General features: G+C 37.0%; 2 protein-coding genes across 3 annotated transcripts; both read left to right on the top strand.

The window, feature by feature from the left end:
* Positions 1 to 1,100: 1,100 nt before the first annotated feature.
* Positions 1,101 to 2,240, top strand: LOC144453124 (beta-1,3-galactosyl-O-glycosyl-glycoprotein beta-1,6-N-acetylglucosaminyltransferase 3-like). Its single transcript, XM_078144402.1, has one exon. The coding sequence runs from the start codon at positions 1,101 to 1,103 to the stop codon at positions 2,238 to 2,240; it is 1,140 nt and encodes a 379-aa protein (XP_078000528.1).
* Positions 2,241 to 7,305: 5,065 nt separating this feature from the next.
* Positions 7,306 to 18,166, top strand: LOC144452900 (kyphoscoliosis peptidase-like). Of its 2 annotated transcripts, XM_078144104.1 has the most exons (5): positions 7,306 to 7,382; positions 10,961 to 11,189; positions 12,570 to 12,805; positions 13,960 to 14,141; positions 14,870 to 18,166. In XM_078144104.1, exons 2-5 carry the CDS (start codon positions 11,004 to 11,006, stop codon positions 16,510 to 16,512), a joined length of 2,247 nt encoding a protein of 748 aa, XP_078000230.1. In that variant the 5' UTR covers positions 7,306 to 7,382; positions 10,961 to 11,003; the 3' UTR covers positions 16,513 to 18,166. The 2 variants fall into 2 exon arrangements, with proteins under 2 accessions (XP_078000230.1, XP_078000231.1); XM_078144105.1 differs by lacking the exons at positions 7,306 to 7,382; positions 10,961 to 11,189 and adding an exon at positions 12,236 to 12,267.
* The last annotated feature ends 353 nt before the right edge of the window (positions 18,167 to 18,519 follow it).

The following is an 18,519-nucleotide window of genomic DNA, read 5'->3' as shown; positions in this document are numbered from 1 at the left end:
ACATACATATAAATAATTATATAACTGCTCTAAAGTACTACATAAAATGAACTACCATAAACATTTCATTATATTATGCGACGCGTTTGAGAATTCAAAAAAAAAGTAGTGACAGATTTCATCATACCTGTGTAACAGAGCACATGTAGTATATGATATAGAAGATTTTATATTAAAAGTTTTCTTTCATGAAAATTTCTCATTATCTTATTTTTCCATTGGTCAGTGATTTATTCATTGTACAAAATCTGTAGAAACATTGTAAACGAAAACTGTACAACAGCTTGCACTCTTTGTACGACGCTTTCATACATTATTATGATGACGCCCTCTACGTTGAAATTGTTTTGTCCCGGAATACGTAACACCAAGTCATAATGAAATTATTACAGTAATTTAACATATTTTGTTGATATTGATGGTCTCAAACTTACAGCAACTTACAGTTGGTTCTCTAATATATACCTTCCGTAAGGAATGTTATATTGGGGTTGAAAAGTCTGTGTGTGTGTGTGTCTGTCTGTCTGTCTGTCTGTCTGTCTGTCTGTCTGCATCACTATTTTCTCAAAAACAGCTTGCTCCACTCAAACGAAATTTCGTCACTTTATGGAAAACACTCATGAATATTAATGAGCTATTAACATAACTAATTGACATAACACACTTTCTCTCTCTCTCTCCGTCTCTCTCTCTCTCTCTCTCTCTCTCTCTCTCTCTCTCTCTCTCTCTCTCTCTCTCTCTCTCTCTCTCTCTCTCTCTCTCTCTCTCTCTCTCTCTCTCTCTCTCTCTCTCTCTCTCTCTCTCTCTCTCTCTCTCTCTCTCTCTCTCTCTCACTTGTAGGTGAAGAAATGAAGGCGGCACAGAAACTAAAATCCAACAGACGGCACGGTATAATCCCTGGATGTAGATGTCACTTTAGAATAGTTTTCCCCTTATTACTCGTACTACTATTTCAAGGATCATTAATGATTTGGATCAACACAACAACAACAACAACAACAACAACAACAACAACAACAACAACAGCAGCAGCAGCAGCATCAACAACAACAACAACAACAACAAGATATGATAGACAGAAAGCAAAGAACGTTGCCAGTATGATATGTCCTGGTATAATCAGTGGAAACGTGACATCAACCAATGAAAATATCACTACCTCAGGTTTAATAATTAAGAATAATATTACGCCTGATAACATGTTTGTACCAATTACACGCAATTGTTCCTTCTTTCTTCATTCAGAAGGATATATTAATAAGCCTGTTAGTCAGGAGGAGATTAATTTCCCCCTGGCCTTTAGCATAATGATACACACTTCGGCTCACCAAGTGGAACAGTTGTTGAGAACCATATACAGACCTCATAATATATATTGTATTCATATCGATAAGAAAGCTCCATCTGAACTACATACAGCCATGAAGGCGATAACTAGTTGCTTAGATAATGTATTCATAGCTGCACGTCTAGGTCGTGTCGTCTGGGGAACAATAACGCAAGTGCATGCAGAACGGAGCTGTCAGAAAGAACTTCTAGTACGAAATAAGAAATGGAAATATTTGATAAATCTGACTGGACAGGAATTCCCTCTGAAAACTAATCTGGAAATTGTTCAAATCCTAAGACAATTCCACGGTGAAAATGATATAGTGACATTGGCATTGGTAGTCCCAGATAGAACAGAGGTAAGACATTACATCAGAGAAGATAAACTTTACAGGACAGAAATAAGAAAAACTGAACCAAAACCAGAGGGCATTGTACTTTACAAAGGAGGTGTACAGTCTGCACTCACACGTCCGTTTGTCAAATTTCTTCACACCAGAAACATTGCTCAGGAATTTCTTATTTGGTTGAACGATACCGCATTCCCAGATGAAGTGTTTTCTCAGAGTTTAGCCTCCCTCCCCGAAGCCCCAGGCGGACCTGGAATACTTGGTTCTGCCGCATCTGTTTCAAGATTAATATATTGGAAAACTATGCCCCATTGTAAAGGTATTTTCATCCGTGATGTATGTATCTTCTCGTGGCAGGATCTGTCCTGGATTGTTAAACAGCCACAATTGTTTGTCAATAAACTCAAAGTGGATTTCGATGCTTTAGCTTTGCAATGTCTAGAGGAATGGATAAACTATAGAACTTTCCATCCTATTGAGATGAACTTAAACTTATATAGGGCTTTTGCAAATGTTAGGACCGCAGAGGCTCTTAGCAACCTCGAGAAATGGGTAAATTAAGCTATAGGCCATAGGCAGTAGCTAATGCTTGTTTTTGTAAGACATGGTAGAGTACGCTATATTCCGATTAGATTAACTACCTTTGTAGTCATTTTCAAGAAGTGTCACAAGATGGCACCCACTTAAAAACGGAAGCCAAGGTGAGGCCAAGCTTAGGAAACACAAAATATAAAAAAGGTTGGTTCCGATAACATGACTTCAGAAAACAGGGTAGGTAGATAGAAATTTTATTTTATTTTACATTTTTATTTGTTTTTAATTATCTCTACCCAAAGACAGTATATTCTAATTGCTTCCGTAACAGTTGATGAGGTGTAAAAGAAGTAAATGAAGACAATTATGTGATTCAGAAGTAGACAAACACAATATGCAGACTGTGCTGTTATAGGCCGACATTATTTCTCTCTGGAATGTGATCTTAAAAAGGTAACCAAAAGACATCTTGGCAAGATATTTAAATCTACAGGTAAAAAGAAGTAAACTGTCATCATAATAGTTCATATAAAGTGCTAATCGCAGAAGGGATAGTACATTTTACTGTCGTTAGGGCGACAAACAAATATTGAAACATTTCATCACTATTTTCGTATTTTTTATATGCAGAATTTCATGGCTTGTTTTTTTAAAAGACGTTAATAGTAATCCAGGCGCGAAAATAGATATTATATGAATGCATGCTTTATTTTAAATGCTAAGGCCTCGGCCCATCGCACAAAACAGTTTACATTACAGTAGAGAGAACAATAACATAAACTTTGCATCTGTATTTGCTGAATGAAACTAGACCGAGTGTTAAAAGCTTTATGTACAAAAACTGATAGTTTGTACTGGACAACTTCATTTTTACATGCCAGTAAGGAAAAACATTTTTCTTTCTTTCTTAGATATTCTTACGTCATACCAGTGACGTAAAATAGATATTATAGATATTGTGAGGAAAACAGGAAATATTTTAAATAACATTTATAGGAAATCTGGACAACACAATTACTACCATGGAAATCTAGCTTCTAGCTTCCTAAGATAAACACAAACTTAACCTACTGTTATGTTACTGTTATGGGGTATATTTCCCAAGTGGGTGATGTTGGTGGGTCTGTTGTATGGATACAGTACTAGTCACCCTGTAATAAAGATATAACCACAGGAAATCCCCTCAAATGTACACTGTAAGATCTTGGAAGTCATTAGACACATCATCCACTGTGAATACAAGTGAACCAACGTCGATTCAGTAGTTTATTAGCCTGGTAATTGAGGCCTTTGGTTTATTAAGATAGACCATAGACATGACTTCCTGTGGATAGACACAAACTACGAAGCATGGTGATACAACAGTGATAAGCTACATGTATTGAATGGACATTGCTTTAATTATAGTCTCAGTAGGGAGGCGTCTCTGAAAACTAATTTATTTAAAGTTACACAAACCTGCAGTGCTGTTTTGGGACTTCGAATGTTTACGCTATGTTGATCTGAGGGTGATTACCACAGAGGAACCTCGATCACCCACTTGTGTTATCTACCACATCGAAGAACAATATATTTAGCTTGCATCAATCTCAATAAACCAAAGCCTGGATTACCAGAGTCGTATATCAAAATATCACAACAATGGTTTTAGTTTGTGTCTAAGTAAGTTGTTTGAAAGATTGTTGTTTTCGATTATAAGTACATTCGATTTTGGGAATGAAAAAACAAGACAACTTCTGTTTTGTTATTAATTGTTTACTAAAAAAGTTGATTTTATCGTTAGTCACATCGCTGTTATTAGAATTAATGTATTATAAGAAGTTGAACGATGGACGTCTATCAGTTTGTATTGCTATATGAGATAATGAGTGCGATCATTTTCAGCAGGGGAAAAGATGTATAGTTTTATTACCTTCCTTAAGGAAAGGTTATATTTTAGGGGTGGTATGTCTCTATATTTTATTTAAATATATCCTTTATGACCCTGGAAGATGAAGTTCAAACTTGCGTTTTCCTATTTTGTATTTTGTTATTTTGCTGTAAAACATTTGAGTGAAATCCGCAAACATTCTAAATCGTCTGTAATTCTTTCTTTGTACATGTACGTGCACCAGCCACATGTGCGTGTGTATGCGAATGCGTGTGCTACTTAACATACATACATACATACATACATACATACATACATACATACATACATACATACATACATACATACATACATACATAACTTATGTGTGGTGATAAATAGTGTTAAAATATTAATAAAAAGATGGCATCTATTATTGGTTTAGGAAGTACTTTTGAAGTCCGTTTTAAACTTACTCAGACAACAGGTATCTCTTAAATATGACGCAGTGACTACAATGTAAAGTTTATTAAAACAATACAATTTTGAAGTTTTTATCGGTAGCTATCAGACCTATTGAATTACTTGTTTTGAGACCAAACCTTACAGTGATGAATTTCCTAATACCGTGCAGCTTTTCTGTTTGATACAACCACGCAAAAACCAACAACAAACTGGACATGCTACACTTTAAGATAGCAGGATTGAATGAGTACAGTTTCTTGCTACATTGTGTCTAAGTGAAATGAACTACACATGCCACAATACAGACATCATATGAACAGAACAAATGACATTTTACGCGCCCTTCATCGGGTGTTTGATATTAAGAAAAACGTCGGCGCCCGAAAGTCTGCATGGAGTTGCAATGCTTTTAAATGTTTTTTTTTCATTTAGACTAAATGTAGCAAAACATGTAATCCTGCTATTGAAGTGTGGCATATGTAGGTTCTTGATGGTTTTTAGGTGACTGTATCAAACAGAAAAGCTGCGCATGGTATTGTGAATTAGACTGTAACTTGAGTTGGCAAACAAATAACATGCAGGTCATGTACCAAGCTAATATTACTGTGACGACATCACAGAATAAGTCATAATTAGACTAATAATTATATGTTGCTTTACATGAAATTTAACAATATTTACATTCATATGTACCCTGTCGCGACGCATGACCTTTGACCTGACATGACCTGGCAGCTCACATACTTGTGTATAATGTATATGTTTTCTGTCTGTCACTTCTGTATATATCAGTTGTTTTTTGAAAGTACTTTTTGATTTGTATTTTTTGATGTGTATATTTTAACTATCTCTCATACTCCCATTGAAAGGGGTCGCAGAGTAAATAAATTATTATTATTATTAAATAAATTATTATTATTATTATTACATAAACATTGTCGCTGTGCAAACAATGTGACAAACTGATGACTTTATTTGTTGTGAAGTAAATAAAACTGAACTCATTGCAACAGTAGGTATATACTATAGGCCGTGACATGTAACATGTTGTAACTAGTAGGCGGCAAATAATGAAGTACTTTGTTGACTCTATGGTGACGTGGTAAATACAAATGTTGTATAGCTTGGGGCCTTGAAATACAACAATAAATATATAAGTAACAATGAGTTCTCAATGGTTTCTAACAAATACAAAAGAAAACCAGTTCCAGAATCACAATGACTGCAGAGTTCATACATGTACATACATTGTGTAGCTGAGTACCAGAATCACAATGACTGCAGAGTTCATACATGTACATACATTGTGTAGCTAGTACACGCGTTGCGGTCCTATATACGGTCGTGTGGTCATAATTGGCAAACAAAAAAATTATTTCTGGTCAGGACATTTTTTCTAAAGTAGTGCGACGACGCGATTTCTTTTAATGTTTTTTTTTTAATTCTCAATAAATATGTCACTCAATCTACTATTTATGGCAGTTTAGTCCTTTAGAGCAAGTATGTATGTGGGGCAGATGTCATTGGCTTGAATTGTTCATGACAGTTGCTTAGTAACGGTAAACTTTACATGTGAAAGTATTTATTACTGCGTAGTAAACCGGTACTCGACGAAGGAATTAACCATGATATACAAAATATAATAAAAAATTAACCATGTATGATGTATATGTACATGTACGTGTACACAAATATCAGACAATATATATCATTCCCTCGGAAGGCTGAATGTCCCAGGAAAGGACGATCGTTAATACAGTTTAAGAAACCCTTTCAAATTTTCCACAAGTGAAATAAGTCGCGACTTAGGGGGCCTTCAGTAGTTCTCACAGGGAGGGCCGGTGAAGTCAAGCCAGGTCAGTTGCGTAAAATGTGGCCCTTCCATATTACACTTCCTAAAAAGTGGCCCTCCATCCATTCCTTTTCTCTGAAACATAACCCCCACCTCCACCCATTCCAATATTTAAAAAAAAACATGCTATCATTCGTGAAATGGGACACGAGTCTTCGAACAAGTGTAAGGATTCGATCCCACCGCTGCCACCTCACTGATAATTTTAAAGGCATGGTTTCCCACCACTGCCACCACAGTGAATTTCTCTCAAGGTACTTCATTAATTGATTGCCGTTTTTGGATGTAATTGGCAGAGCTGAAGATGGGACTTTCAAATACTATTAAATGCGACACAAGTTACCAACATTGTCTGAACCGATCGAGGTCAATATCCCCATTCCACCACATTATCCCTAATATCCTACTACACAATATATCCCTTCACCTCTGTGAGACCTACTCCTTTCCTCACACCACATAATAAATTCATATTCACTGCATGGCTGCCAGCAGCGATTTGACTGATATGTTCAGATATTCTGGCACAGTGGTGGCAGTAGTGGAGTAGGACAGCAATGGCAGGAATCATGTGGGATTCCAAAATCATGAGATAATGCAAAGCTAGATAATATAATGGGTCAAAGTAAAATGTGATCTTCCCCAAATTACATTTTTTTTAAATATGGCTCTCCCCTGAGAATCGAATTGTGAAATCTGATAAACCCCCCCCCCCCCCACACACACACACACACACATATACTAATACCCCAGCCCTCCCCACCTGTAATCACTGAAGACCCCATTACTGGAGTAGTTGAGCAACAAACAATACCTTCACATACAACGTGGGGTTTTGTTATGTGTCATGTTACCAAGAAATTGATTTGTTGTAACGTATGCAATAATAATGATATAGGGCTACTAAAATGGATGCATTGCACTGGTAGTGGTAGTGGTAGAAACATCGTCAGCTAAAGTATTCTGTAAATTGTAGTATCTACATTACGTTCAACCTAACCAGGTAAGTGATCAACTATATATATGCATGCAGTTGTGTGTGTCTCGCTGACTCCTTTGCGGCATGTTCAACAATCGTTCATCCGTGACAGCGGTATGTCGACTGTCTCCGTGTCGTGTGTGTGTACTTGTGTATTTTCTGTCAAGTTACCGCCAGGTCTCGTCTATAGACCTCACTTAGTACTCATACCACTGACTTAGAATAGTAGTAGTGCTCATGCCTACTACCACGAAATCATTTTGAACCATTCTAAGACCACATCTCACTTACTGGTAATTAATACATCATGCGATTACATCCCGGAATTAAACCGTTCATTTTGAAAATCGGCTTGGGAATACGACCCTCTCAATTCCCCGTGGTAACAGTTTAGTGTATTCGACAGCAGTCGTCAATTTTAACGTATACCTAACCTCACGAATGTCTGTACAACACACTCTCACAGCTGACATGGACTGATGATGTCCATTGATTTGTTGTTTCACACAGTGTCAGTGTCACTACGTGAACAATTCATTCACAAAACAACAATGACTATTTACTTGTCTAGCATTGTCATTTATATTTTCCATTTATATTTACATAAAAATAATCGATAATCTCCGAGTCGGTGAAGACGTAAACTTGTGTGTCATGCCGCGTGTTGGGCCAGCCACACGGACGTGACGAATCGACGAAAGACATTGTGGCAATGTTAGGTTTGTTTTTATCACAAATATTGGAAGTGATGAATTGTAAAAAAAAAAAAAAAAAAAGGATACTTTTTATGGCAATACGTCCTACTAGTAAGGCGGTGTTGAGTCATTCATTTTTGTTGGGTTTTTTTAAATACGATATACATAAATACATATAGGCATATCGTCTCCAACTATTCACCCGTGTATATTTGCATGCATGTATATTTATATCCGAATGATTTGAACTATGTGAATTCAAAGCCGTCTCTATGGAAACTAAAACTTTACTAAAAGTTATTGGAGACGGTTTGGACATTTCAAAGACATGGGCCTAGACCCCAGCCTGGAAGTATAAGTATAACTCCTGTTTGCATACGTGTAAACGTAACAACAGACCAGTCTGTAAGGGTTGGTTTAATTGAGATGTTAACCTCAGGGAATAAAGCTGTGTCGAGCTCCGGTGTCGAGGGCACACAGTCGTGGGTTCTATTCATCGCACAGTGTTCTTTATACCCGATATCGTGACTGTTCCCCTCGATCATTTACACAGTCAACATACTTTTTACGTAATGTACAGAACCACAGGCGATGCAACAATAATCTTACTTCGTGTCCGGACATGTTATGTGCGTGCTATCATGTTCAGAGTACTTGTTACAGCTAAAATGATGTATGTAGGCTTGACGTTTCACTCATGTGTGACATGACATTTAATAGACACAGTCAGACAACTTCAAATGATTACGGAGACTGTGCCGCGCTCAGTGGGGATGTCGGTGCATGGGGATGTCGAAGTAGTCAAGTTGATATGTTGATTATCAGTTAGGAAATAAACAATTGAAATCATTGAAATCATCAAGTCCATGTGTAATGTTTCATTAGAAGTGTTTGTAGTGTCTCTGTGTTAGTCTAGAGAGATATGTCTATCTTTGTGTCAAAAGGTAATTAATGTCCCATGAGTAAAACACCAAACCAATGTCATTTTAACTTTAGGATTTCCACTCTTTACACAATATTGAGACTACACCTACTCGGGGAGAGTTCACAACAATGCCTAAGATTTTCTAGTTTTTACTTATTTCCGGTACTGTAAATACTAAAAGCTTTCCAGTGGATGAAAACAAATTAAATTGTTGTATTCTAAAATTGTATTTTTGAAATCATCCCATTATCAACAAAGAGTTAGTAATTAAAGTCAATCAATTCTCACATCCGATGCAAACAACATGTCATGCACCTATTCAGAGACATAATAATTCGTTTATTAATTACGACATTTTAAGTACAGAAACGGATTGTTGTGATGATGATGATGATGATGATGATGATGATGATGATGATGATGATGATGATGATGATGATGATGATGAGGAGGAGGAGGAGGAGGAGGAGGAGGAGGAGGAGGAGGAGGAGGATCGCCGTTGAGGGCGCAGATTTTTGAGTTCGGACTCAAAAATCAATTTGATTTTATTCATCGTGTATGCAGCTACACACAATATGTATACCCACAGGTAATACCGTTCACGGTGCACGATATTACGAGTAAGTTTTTGTACCTAACAATTTAAAAAACAAAAACAAAAAAAACATCCGCGCTGCAGCTTTAATGTACGTAGCGTTATAAACCCTTCAACTACATTTGTTTGTTTGTTAGGTTTCTTTGTTTGTTTGTTTGTTTGTTTGTTATGTGACAGTCCTAGACATTACGGTTTTGATAACGTACATTTGATAACTGTACGTGAATTACTCCTCTGAAAGAAATCGACTTTTTTTAAAATATGCGTGAATGTACTATGTGTATCGAATAATCTGAAATGCAGTCCCGCACATAGGTTCCAAAATCCGGTTGTGTGTTGGGTACCGGGTACGCCCACCTCCATTACCGTTGTTGCTATGGTCTTTGTGTAGCTTAACAACAAGGAACTAAACACAAATAAAGTTTGACATCCCGTGTCTTGAGTAAACAAAGCAAAATCTAAATATCTTGATATTGTTAATATCATGATTCAGCATAAATGACATTATTATAAAATATTTATGCGACTGACTCCATTCTCCTCAATTAACAACGTTAATAACATTGTGATCTCGCAATACTAATTATGTCAACGAAATAAGAAAAAGTGAAAACTAAAAGACCTCTCAGTTTTGTTTATATTTCAAAACACCTACAAGCATTGTGTATAGTGTGTTCATACCAAGTACGGTAGGAGGAACCTCGGGAGGAACCAAACAGAAAATCCTGGTTACCATAATAGACTCGCGAGACTCAACTATATAGTCTGTCAATAAACCCTTGAATAGTTGGAGACGAGTGCTGAACCATTCACTACTTTAAATTATTGTGATTGAGGTCATCGGTCATTGGGGTCAGATCTTTATACTTAAGGCAAGAAACGTGGACAATGAGATTTAAGTAAGATTGAGATTTGTTTGCATTTGTTAACTTCAGGAGTTCCACATGCGTCTTTGTTATAACTACATACAGGTGTTGTCATGGTGATCGTCAACGAAACATAACCTGCAATACAAAGAACACCAACACAGAGAAAATACACGACGGTGATTTAATCCGAGAATATCTTCTTGTCTAGAGGACTTGATTAGAGATAAGGTACCTAACTTGTCTAGTTCCTGTGCGGTATCGTTACTATTTACACCCCAGCGGTTTAGTTAGAGACCACTTTAGCACCCAGACTTGTAAATAACTGACAAGATATAACTAGTGCATTTAAAATATACGATATAGATATACTCACCATTTCAGATTATCTGTCTGTCTGTCTGTCTGTCTGTCTGTCGGTGTGGCTGTCTGTATGTCTGTCTTGTTCTGAATATTCCATTAAACACCTTGGTTTGCTGTTTGTGTATGAGTTTCATAATTGTTTTTATTTACATTCACAGCACAGCACAGCTTCATACTTACACACAGGGACCAGAACTAAAAATGGGATGCTCGTCTTCGAAAACGACGGTTGACAAAAAGAGTAAAGTAAAACCTGTTACTGTTGGGAAAGGTGAAATTAAACTTGATGGCCGGCAACTGAAAGTAGAAGATACTTTTTGGGAAGATAAAAAGAAGCTGATCCCGGATTATGAACGTATGAGGTTGCTAGACAAACATGCAGTTCAGGTAAGTATATGATAACGAGATACAATGTATATTCTTTAAGTTGTTGGGTTGAAATTATCAGTATGCTTCCTAGAATCGAATAAAGGCATTTCCATGTTACACGTCACAGTTTGGCATGTACAGGCATCTTTGATATTAAGGTCTGCATATTAATTAGACGATTTGCATAAATCTCCTTACGAAGTCAAGCTGTTAATCGTATTTAATATATATTTTATGACCTAGGTGTTGGGTCTTATCATGGGACCAAACGCTGTGTGGTGTCTTCTGACATGTACTACATATTAGAAAGTTTTAGATATTTCCGAATTGACACCATGTGATATATATTTTGACCTTCTCAGGTTAGGTAAAACTGGTAGATTTAGATTTGTCAAGAGATTCAAACACTATCTTTTTTGTTCAGTTGAGAAAAGGAATTTTTCCATTTAGGATCAAAACAGGTCGTTTTAGGGGCGACGGGTTATAAGCTCCCCGTTATGTGTTATGTAATACAGATTCGGAAAGACGAATCACACTTTTTATTTCACTGTCCATTCCATCATGATTTACGAACGCGCTTCTATAATATCTTACTTGATTCATGTCCAATTTTTTGTAAACTTTAATGAGTCAGACAAATGGAACTTTATAATGACCAACAAACCTAGAGCAACTAGTAAATTTATTCAGCAACCATACACCGTAAGGTGTAATCATTTGCATATTTCATCGTAGTACTGTTCACTGTTCTTTACTAGTCATGATTGTCCTCTTTCCATTTTTTTCTTGTTTCTTTAAATTCGTTATTTAAATTCATAGAGACTAATAAGTCTGATGGGCTGAGTGATGTATTAACTTTCTGCTCATTTTATTGTCATGTGTATTCACATGTCACTATATTAAACAACTCTTACTGTCATGGTCTGAACCATAGCATTTGATCGTGACCTAGGCATTCATTATGCACATGACCTAAGAGTGACGTCATACACTGATTACCCTATTATCATACTATGACGTAGTTTTTACATATTCGTCATCTGGACATGATGACGTCATTTAGTTCATGTTTTTCCATTCCTGCCTTACTGTAAATGTAGGATTCAAATTGACTTTAAGTCACATGGGATCTAGGCTCATTTTATTCTTTAGTTTACAACCAATACATACGTTAACAATTTATAAGGAATATATTTCAACACTCAGCAAAATATGTCTTGTTTGTAACCGCGCTATTTCGTTAGTATTGTCTATATGGTAAACAATACTGTTAAAAACCATAACATAGTTCATTGCAAGTATGTATGTACTGTGTGCCTCTATGGAAAGGAAATATCCTTTGAGCATTTCTATGTGGTGACAACCCAGATATGATATTTACATTGCTTTCAATTGCAGGCTGCAAAAGACTTGAAAAATTCGCCAACCGAACTTGTCAATTATCTAACAAGTATTGCCGATAATGACCTGGAGAAGTTTCGAGTGTTGTTCCGATGGGAGGCGGAGAATGTCGAGTATGATGTTGACAGTGTCTATGGCAACAAAGGTAGAGGAGACAACTCACCAGAAGGAGTCTTAAAGAATAGAATGGCTGTATGTGAAGGCTATAGCGGTCTTTTCAAGTGGCTATGCTCGTGAGTTGAACTTTAAGAACATATCTTAAAAACTTCTTTTTAAGTATTTTACTTCTTAAGAATATTGATGAAAGTCATTCATTGATCGTGATGTATATAAACATATGTTAGCATATGCCCAAGCACGATCCTATCAACTTTAAGGAGTGCAGGATACACGTTGATTGTATTGATTGCAATTTTCCAAATACTGAGCTATATAGCGTGATAGCAATGATAGATCGGATTGGATTATTTACTGGCAACAGCTGACTTTCTGTTCTTAATTAAAATGTTAATTTGCAAATTGAGTACAGCTTTGATGTAAATTGTAAACGTATTTCTTCTCATACCCGTACGCTAAAGACACAACTGGGTGAGCGTTTCTTTTCTAAACTGCTCCTTCAAATTGGAACAATCTTCGCATCCCCACAACATTCGTCACTTGCACTCTTTAAGCCTTCTTTCCGGTCTGCCCTTACATTTTACCTAGTCAATCACGACTCTCGCCGATTTAAAAGCCGGGTTTACATTTTTCTCTCTGCACCCTTTCCACGTTTTCAAATTGTTACCCACTATTCTTTCATTTCGTAGGCAGCTCTGCGCCTGAAACTCTCGCTTAATATCTTTATCATTATTATCATATCATGTACATACGTTGATTGTTCTATCGTAAGATCTAGAGTGTGTAATCAACAAAACAACTTTCCAATGTATTCACTTCATTTTTATTATATGGCATGCTTTCTTGTCAGCCCAGTTTCGTTTCTTCCACAAATTTAAATTTCCCCTTATCTCAGTCTCCTTGTTGTAGTTTTGTCGATATTGTTAATTATAATGTACTAAAATTTGCTATAAATTTAATTTAACCCAAGCTAATATCACGTTGCGATCGACTGCGTGATATCCTGTGACCTTGTTTGAATGTAAATGTGAGTGTAGTCTGTAAGGTACGCCGTGACGGGGCGCCCTCAAACATCAGGCAACCCTTAACGCTTGTGTGAGAGGAGGCCGGTGAGGGCGAAACGTCACGACGTATCTTACAGTCTAATGTGAGTGCAGAGATGTTTATGCAGTGTATAATGAACATCGTCAAGCTCAAATCACCATCACAAAATGAGCAGTGGTATCAGTAGTAAATGCAACTAATGTCAGATATTGTTTCTTTCATAAAGTTTGGCAGGCTTAGAGACAAAGTGTGTGTCTCTGTCTGGTGTCTCCAAAGGTGCCGATTATCAGCCCGGTGATCCATTTGAACTCATAAATGGAAAAATCAAAACAACGCATGCGTGGAATAAGATCTGTGTCAACGGTCAGTGGTATTTGTGTGACTGTACATGGGCTGCAGGGACAGTCGGTGAGTACACAACAATTCTATTTGTTTCCAAGGTAATATTGCTTAATAACAATAGTTTTATTTGTTGCCTAGGCAATACGGTTCGATTAAAGATTACATATTTTCCATCGCGAATTCCCTCTGACCGATATCTTGCAAAATATGTCAACATGGTGAACTCTTTTTTTTTACAAAATATATACTAATCTACTTTTTATAGCTAGTTGTTGTGACGTAGGGTCTTTCAGTTTTTACGTGTACTTTGTACCAAAACGAGGCTTGTAACCATAGTAATACTGACACCACTTCCTGCTATCCAATAGTATGTTATGAATGAATATATATATATATACCACTGAGAATGCACATGGAGATTGTTTTGATTGATACGCAATAATTGTATCGTGATTAATTGCATCGAAGATAAAAACTCATAAATCTATTGTTACTTTTGACGAAAGAAGTACAAGTCTGCCCGATACCATGGTTGAGTGCAGTCAATCACAAGAGATTTTTAAAACTAGTGTGCTTCAAGAAAAAGAATACTAGTACTGCAAGTACCTTTTAAATATGCAGGAAAAGATACGCTCCAAAATTCAAAAATGTATACATTTAGAGTATCCCCTAACACAGCTTTGAATAATTTCCACGTGGGTTTAGATCGAAAATGATTAAGTTTAAGACTACATTAATTTTGTGATGTTCGTCATCAGTTTAGTGGGCTAATATTTTCCTCTATTTTTTGACAGACTTTGACGAAAATCTGGGCAAAAGGAAATACAGCAGACATTGGGAAGAGTCTTATTTTCTTAGCAAACCAGAAATGTTTGCCTCCAAGCATTTTCCTGTTGACGAAAATGGCAACAGCGCCCCTGGTGAACAACTTCTGAAAAATCCAATTTCTGACTTGAACGTGTGGTCTGACCAGCCTGCGAGAGAGGGTGCGTTTTTTGCGTTTAGTATGGAAGCAATTAGTCATAATCAAGGTTTAATTGAAGCAGACGAAAATGAAGTCACTATTAAACTAAAAAGTCCCTTTGCACTACAGTTTTGGAGGAAATTGCAAGTTCTGAACCCAAAAGGAACTACTCCCAGAAAAGGTACAAATGTATCGACTCATGTCATGACCTACAAAACTGATGACGTCATCAATTTCAGGGTAAGACTTCCGTCGCAGGGTGACTTCGTCCTGGACATTGGCGCCAAAAGTTTAAACATCACTGAAGAATTAAAGTCAATGCGTGAGTGGGCGATTTCGTATACTATCAAGGGAAAAGGTTCAACCCCTAAACCCGCCTTTCCACCTGGCGTATCATATGATGTATGGGGAACCAATGCCGAATTCTCATCTAAGGGTTTCCAAGTCATTGGACTCGAAGAACCAATCATCAGAACGAACACTGGGAATGCTCAGGTAGCCGTGAAGCTTCCAAACACACAAGCTCCCTTATTGGCTGATTTGGTTCACGTGTCTGAAGGTCAAGCAGACGAATTGCCAGGTCGGGTTTGTGGTGAGAAAAACGGACAGGATGTTCTGTATTCCATTGTCTTACCTTATACAGGAGAATATCGCTTCACAATACATGCAAAATTACGGCCCGAGGAAAACAACGACACATATTGGCAGGGAGCCAATATTCTGATCGAAAATTCAAAACCAGCCGACGTTGATGAGAAGTTCCCGGAAAGAAGAGGTCTTTGGGGTCCCGATGAGAAATTCTATGAACTGGGGTTACAAGAGATGGGATCTCCAACACGAATCATTGCAGAGGACGGGTCTTGTGAATTGAAGCTAGCAAAGCACCCCGACATACAAGTCATCTTTGATTTAGAAAAGAATGGGAGAAAATATGGTGATGGTGCAATGTATGTGTTTGCAGATACAGCAACAGACGGGTCGGAGGTAACATTCCGTGCCCGTCTCCCAGAACGAGGTTATTACAACCTTACACTCTATGCCAAGAATCGAAATAAAGAAGGCTCTTACCCAAACGTTGGGTTCTGGCTTCTAGAATCAAGGTCTTCATGGAATGGAGAACTGTACCCTCTCACTGCAAACGGATCATGGGGACCAGCTAAGCATTTCTTAGACCTAGGCCTACAGGTTGTCGACCACAAATCTTCATTGATTGGAGCTGCTAATGGTAGATGCTTACTAACTATAAAAGCGCCAGAACCAATCACGACCACTCCTTATTTGGAGAAAAATGGTGCCCGCCTTCCAGAAGACGAAAAGAAAAACTGCATCAACATCACAAGCGACGATGTTTCCATCAGTTACTCGCTAACACTACCAGAATCTGGTTTCTACAAAATTGAACTATATGGTGATTTGAAAGGAAGTAGTACCCTACCTTACCTTGGTTGTTGGCTGATTAACAGTCTCAAGTAAAGAAAAAAATTACATGTACGTGAGGATGGACAGAAGGGAAGATTCATCGTTGATGGCGCTCTTGCTACGTCCATCGTGAGGCTCAATGTTTGTCGTTTGCAACGACGAAACTTTTAGTAACGTTGTGGTTTAAAATTATTGAGTTTACTACCAAATTAAAGAGAGTATAAATGTTTGTTTTCACAGTGATATTGAATGTAACATTGTATGTATGCGCTATCAATGGCTTTATAATTGTGTACTTCGTAACAAAAAATATGTTGGTAAGACGTAAACGTCTTGCCGCCAAATTGAAATTCTACACTTAACTCTCTTAATGTTGGTAGTAACATCATTCAAAAATAAGACATTACTTCATGACGTCATTGTCTTTTAGATGTAATCTTTCATTTACGTCATACATACGTCATTATTCCGTCCTTTTCTGTGTTCTCCCTAAATCACGTATAAAATAACACATCGTTTTCATATAGCCCTCAGTGATTGGCTTAGACCGTGTCTACTAGTGCCCTAATAGCCAGGCAATAGGTGTACAAATAGCTATATATCGTTTCAGTTACAATGCTATCATGAAGCCCACATTCAGTGTAACACGAGTTAATCTACTACGTATACTAGCCAGTGTATTGGCTGACTCTGACTTCGCTGAGTTCATTCACTATTTCCGTGAACGATTGTAGAGATTGCTGATAAAACCAATAGATATGCTAGATTAACATATTTAAATTTCATCGCCAACAGAAAACGGGAACACAATTCTATTAGAGTACTAATAGCAAATCAGATATTTTAGAGTGTAGGTATTATATTGTATTGGGTATTAATTGATAGAGGTTAACTACGGCCACATGATATAGAATGGATGATATTTCTGTGAAAAAAATACTCAAGATAACACAAATGTACCATTTGCTGTCCAATGAACTACAGTTAACATGGCTATAACTTCAATTTCCAACTCTAAATTGAACTGTCATAATATCAGTCGTTGGTGGCGGTCAGCATACAATAAGAGCGCCATCAACGACTCCATTTGATTACGGTCTACCTCAAAATACACAGCATTATTATACCCATCAGCATATGGTCTGTTGTATTCAAATTACTTCGATTATTGATAGATACTGAATATCGGAAGGACAAATATAACAAGTGATAAAGTGTGGGGAAGTTCGTGTAAAACATATCTCAAAGAGATTTTACTTGCACAGAAAAGGATTGTTCGTGTCATTACGGGGAGTAAATGTAATGCACATACCGCACCTTTATTTAAAAAGCTCAGTATTCTTGATATATACAAACAGTTTGACTATCAGATTGGAATTTTTGTTCATGATGTACTACACGATAAACTTCCGCCACACTTCAAGGACTACTTTTCGAATATCGAACATTGTCATGATACTAGGCGGAAATTGAGAGGAGACCTCCATGTACCAAAATACAAGAGTAATTTTGGTCAGTCTTCTGTCAAGTTCACTGGTTCACAGATATGGAACAACATTCCATATACAATTCGCAGTCACCCAAGCAGACACAAATTCAAGAAAGATTACAAAGAGTTTCTTCTACTTGTAAATATGTAAAAAAAATTTCGCGCATTTTCATTTTCATTTTTCATGTACAGTATGTAGTTTGTGAGTTTTTGCAGCAGTCACCTGATCTTTTTTTTTTCATTGTAATATTTATACTAGTGTATGAGTTTTGAGTGGCTAGACTAGATTAGTTATAGAAACTATTTTCTAGCCTCTCGCCCGCTCTGATACAATTATGCACACATTGTGTATTATATGCTTTCATTTGTTATGTTGTTTTTTTTGGTTTTTTTTGTGATGATGGGTAAATAAATTACAATTACAATTACAATTACAATAAAACGTTAACACAACTATACTGTGTATATACAATTTTCATATTCTCTCACGCTGTCTGTCTGTCTGTCTCTCTCTGTCTCTCTCTCTCTCACACACACACACACACACACACACTCTCTCTCTGTCTCTCTCT

Source organism: Glandiceps talaboti, chromosome 23 (genome assembly GCF_964340395.1).
Source record: "Glandiceps talaboti chromosome 23, keGlaTala1.1, whole genome shotgun sequence".
NCBI lineage: Eukaryota > Metazoa > Hemichordata > Enteropneusta > Spengelidae > Glandiceps > Glandiceps talaboti.
This window is presented reverse-complemented; position numbering and strand designations above follow the sequence as displayed.

Coding starts and splice junctions, on each gene's coding strand:
- LOC144453124 (XM_078144402.1), top strand. CDS start 1,101: ATGATATGTCCTGGTATAATCAGTGGAAACGTGACATCAACCAATGAA.
- LOC144452900 (XM_078144104.1), top strand. CDS start 11,004: ATGGGATGCTCGTCTTCGAAAACGACGGTTGACAAAAAGAGTAAAGTA. Junction 11,190..12,569: donor TAGACAAACATGCAGTTCAG/GTAAGTATATGA, acceptor TTTCAATTGCAG/GCTGCAAAAGACTTGAAAAA. Junction 14,142..14,869: donor ATGGGCTGCAGGGACAGTCG/GTGAGTACACAA, acceptor ATTTTTTGACAG/ACTTTGACGAAAATCTGGGC.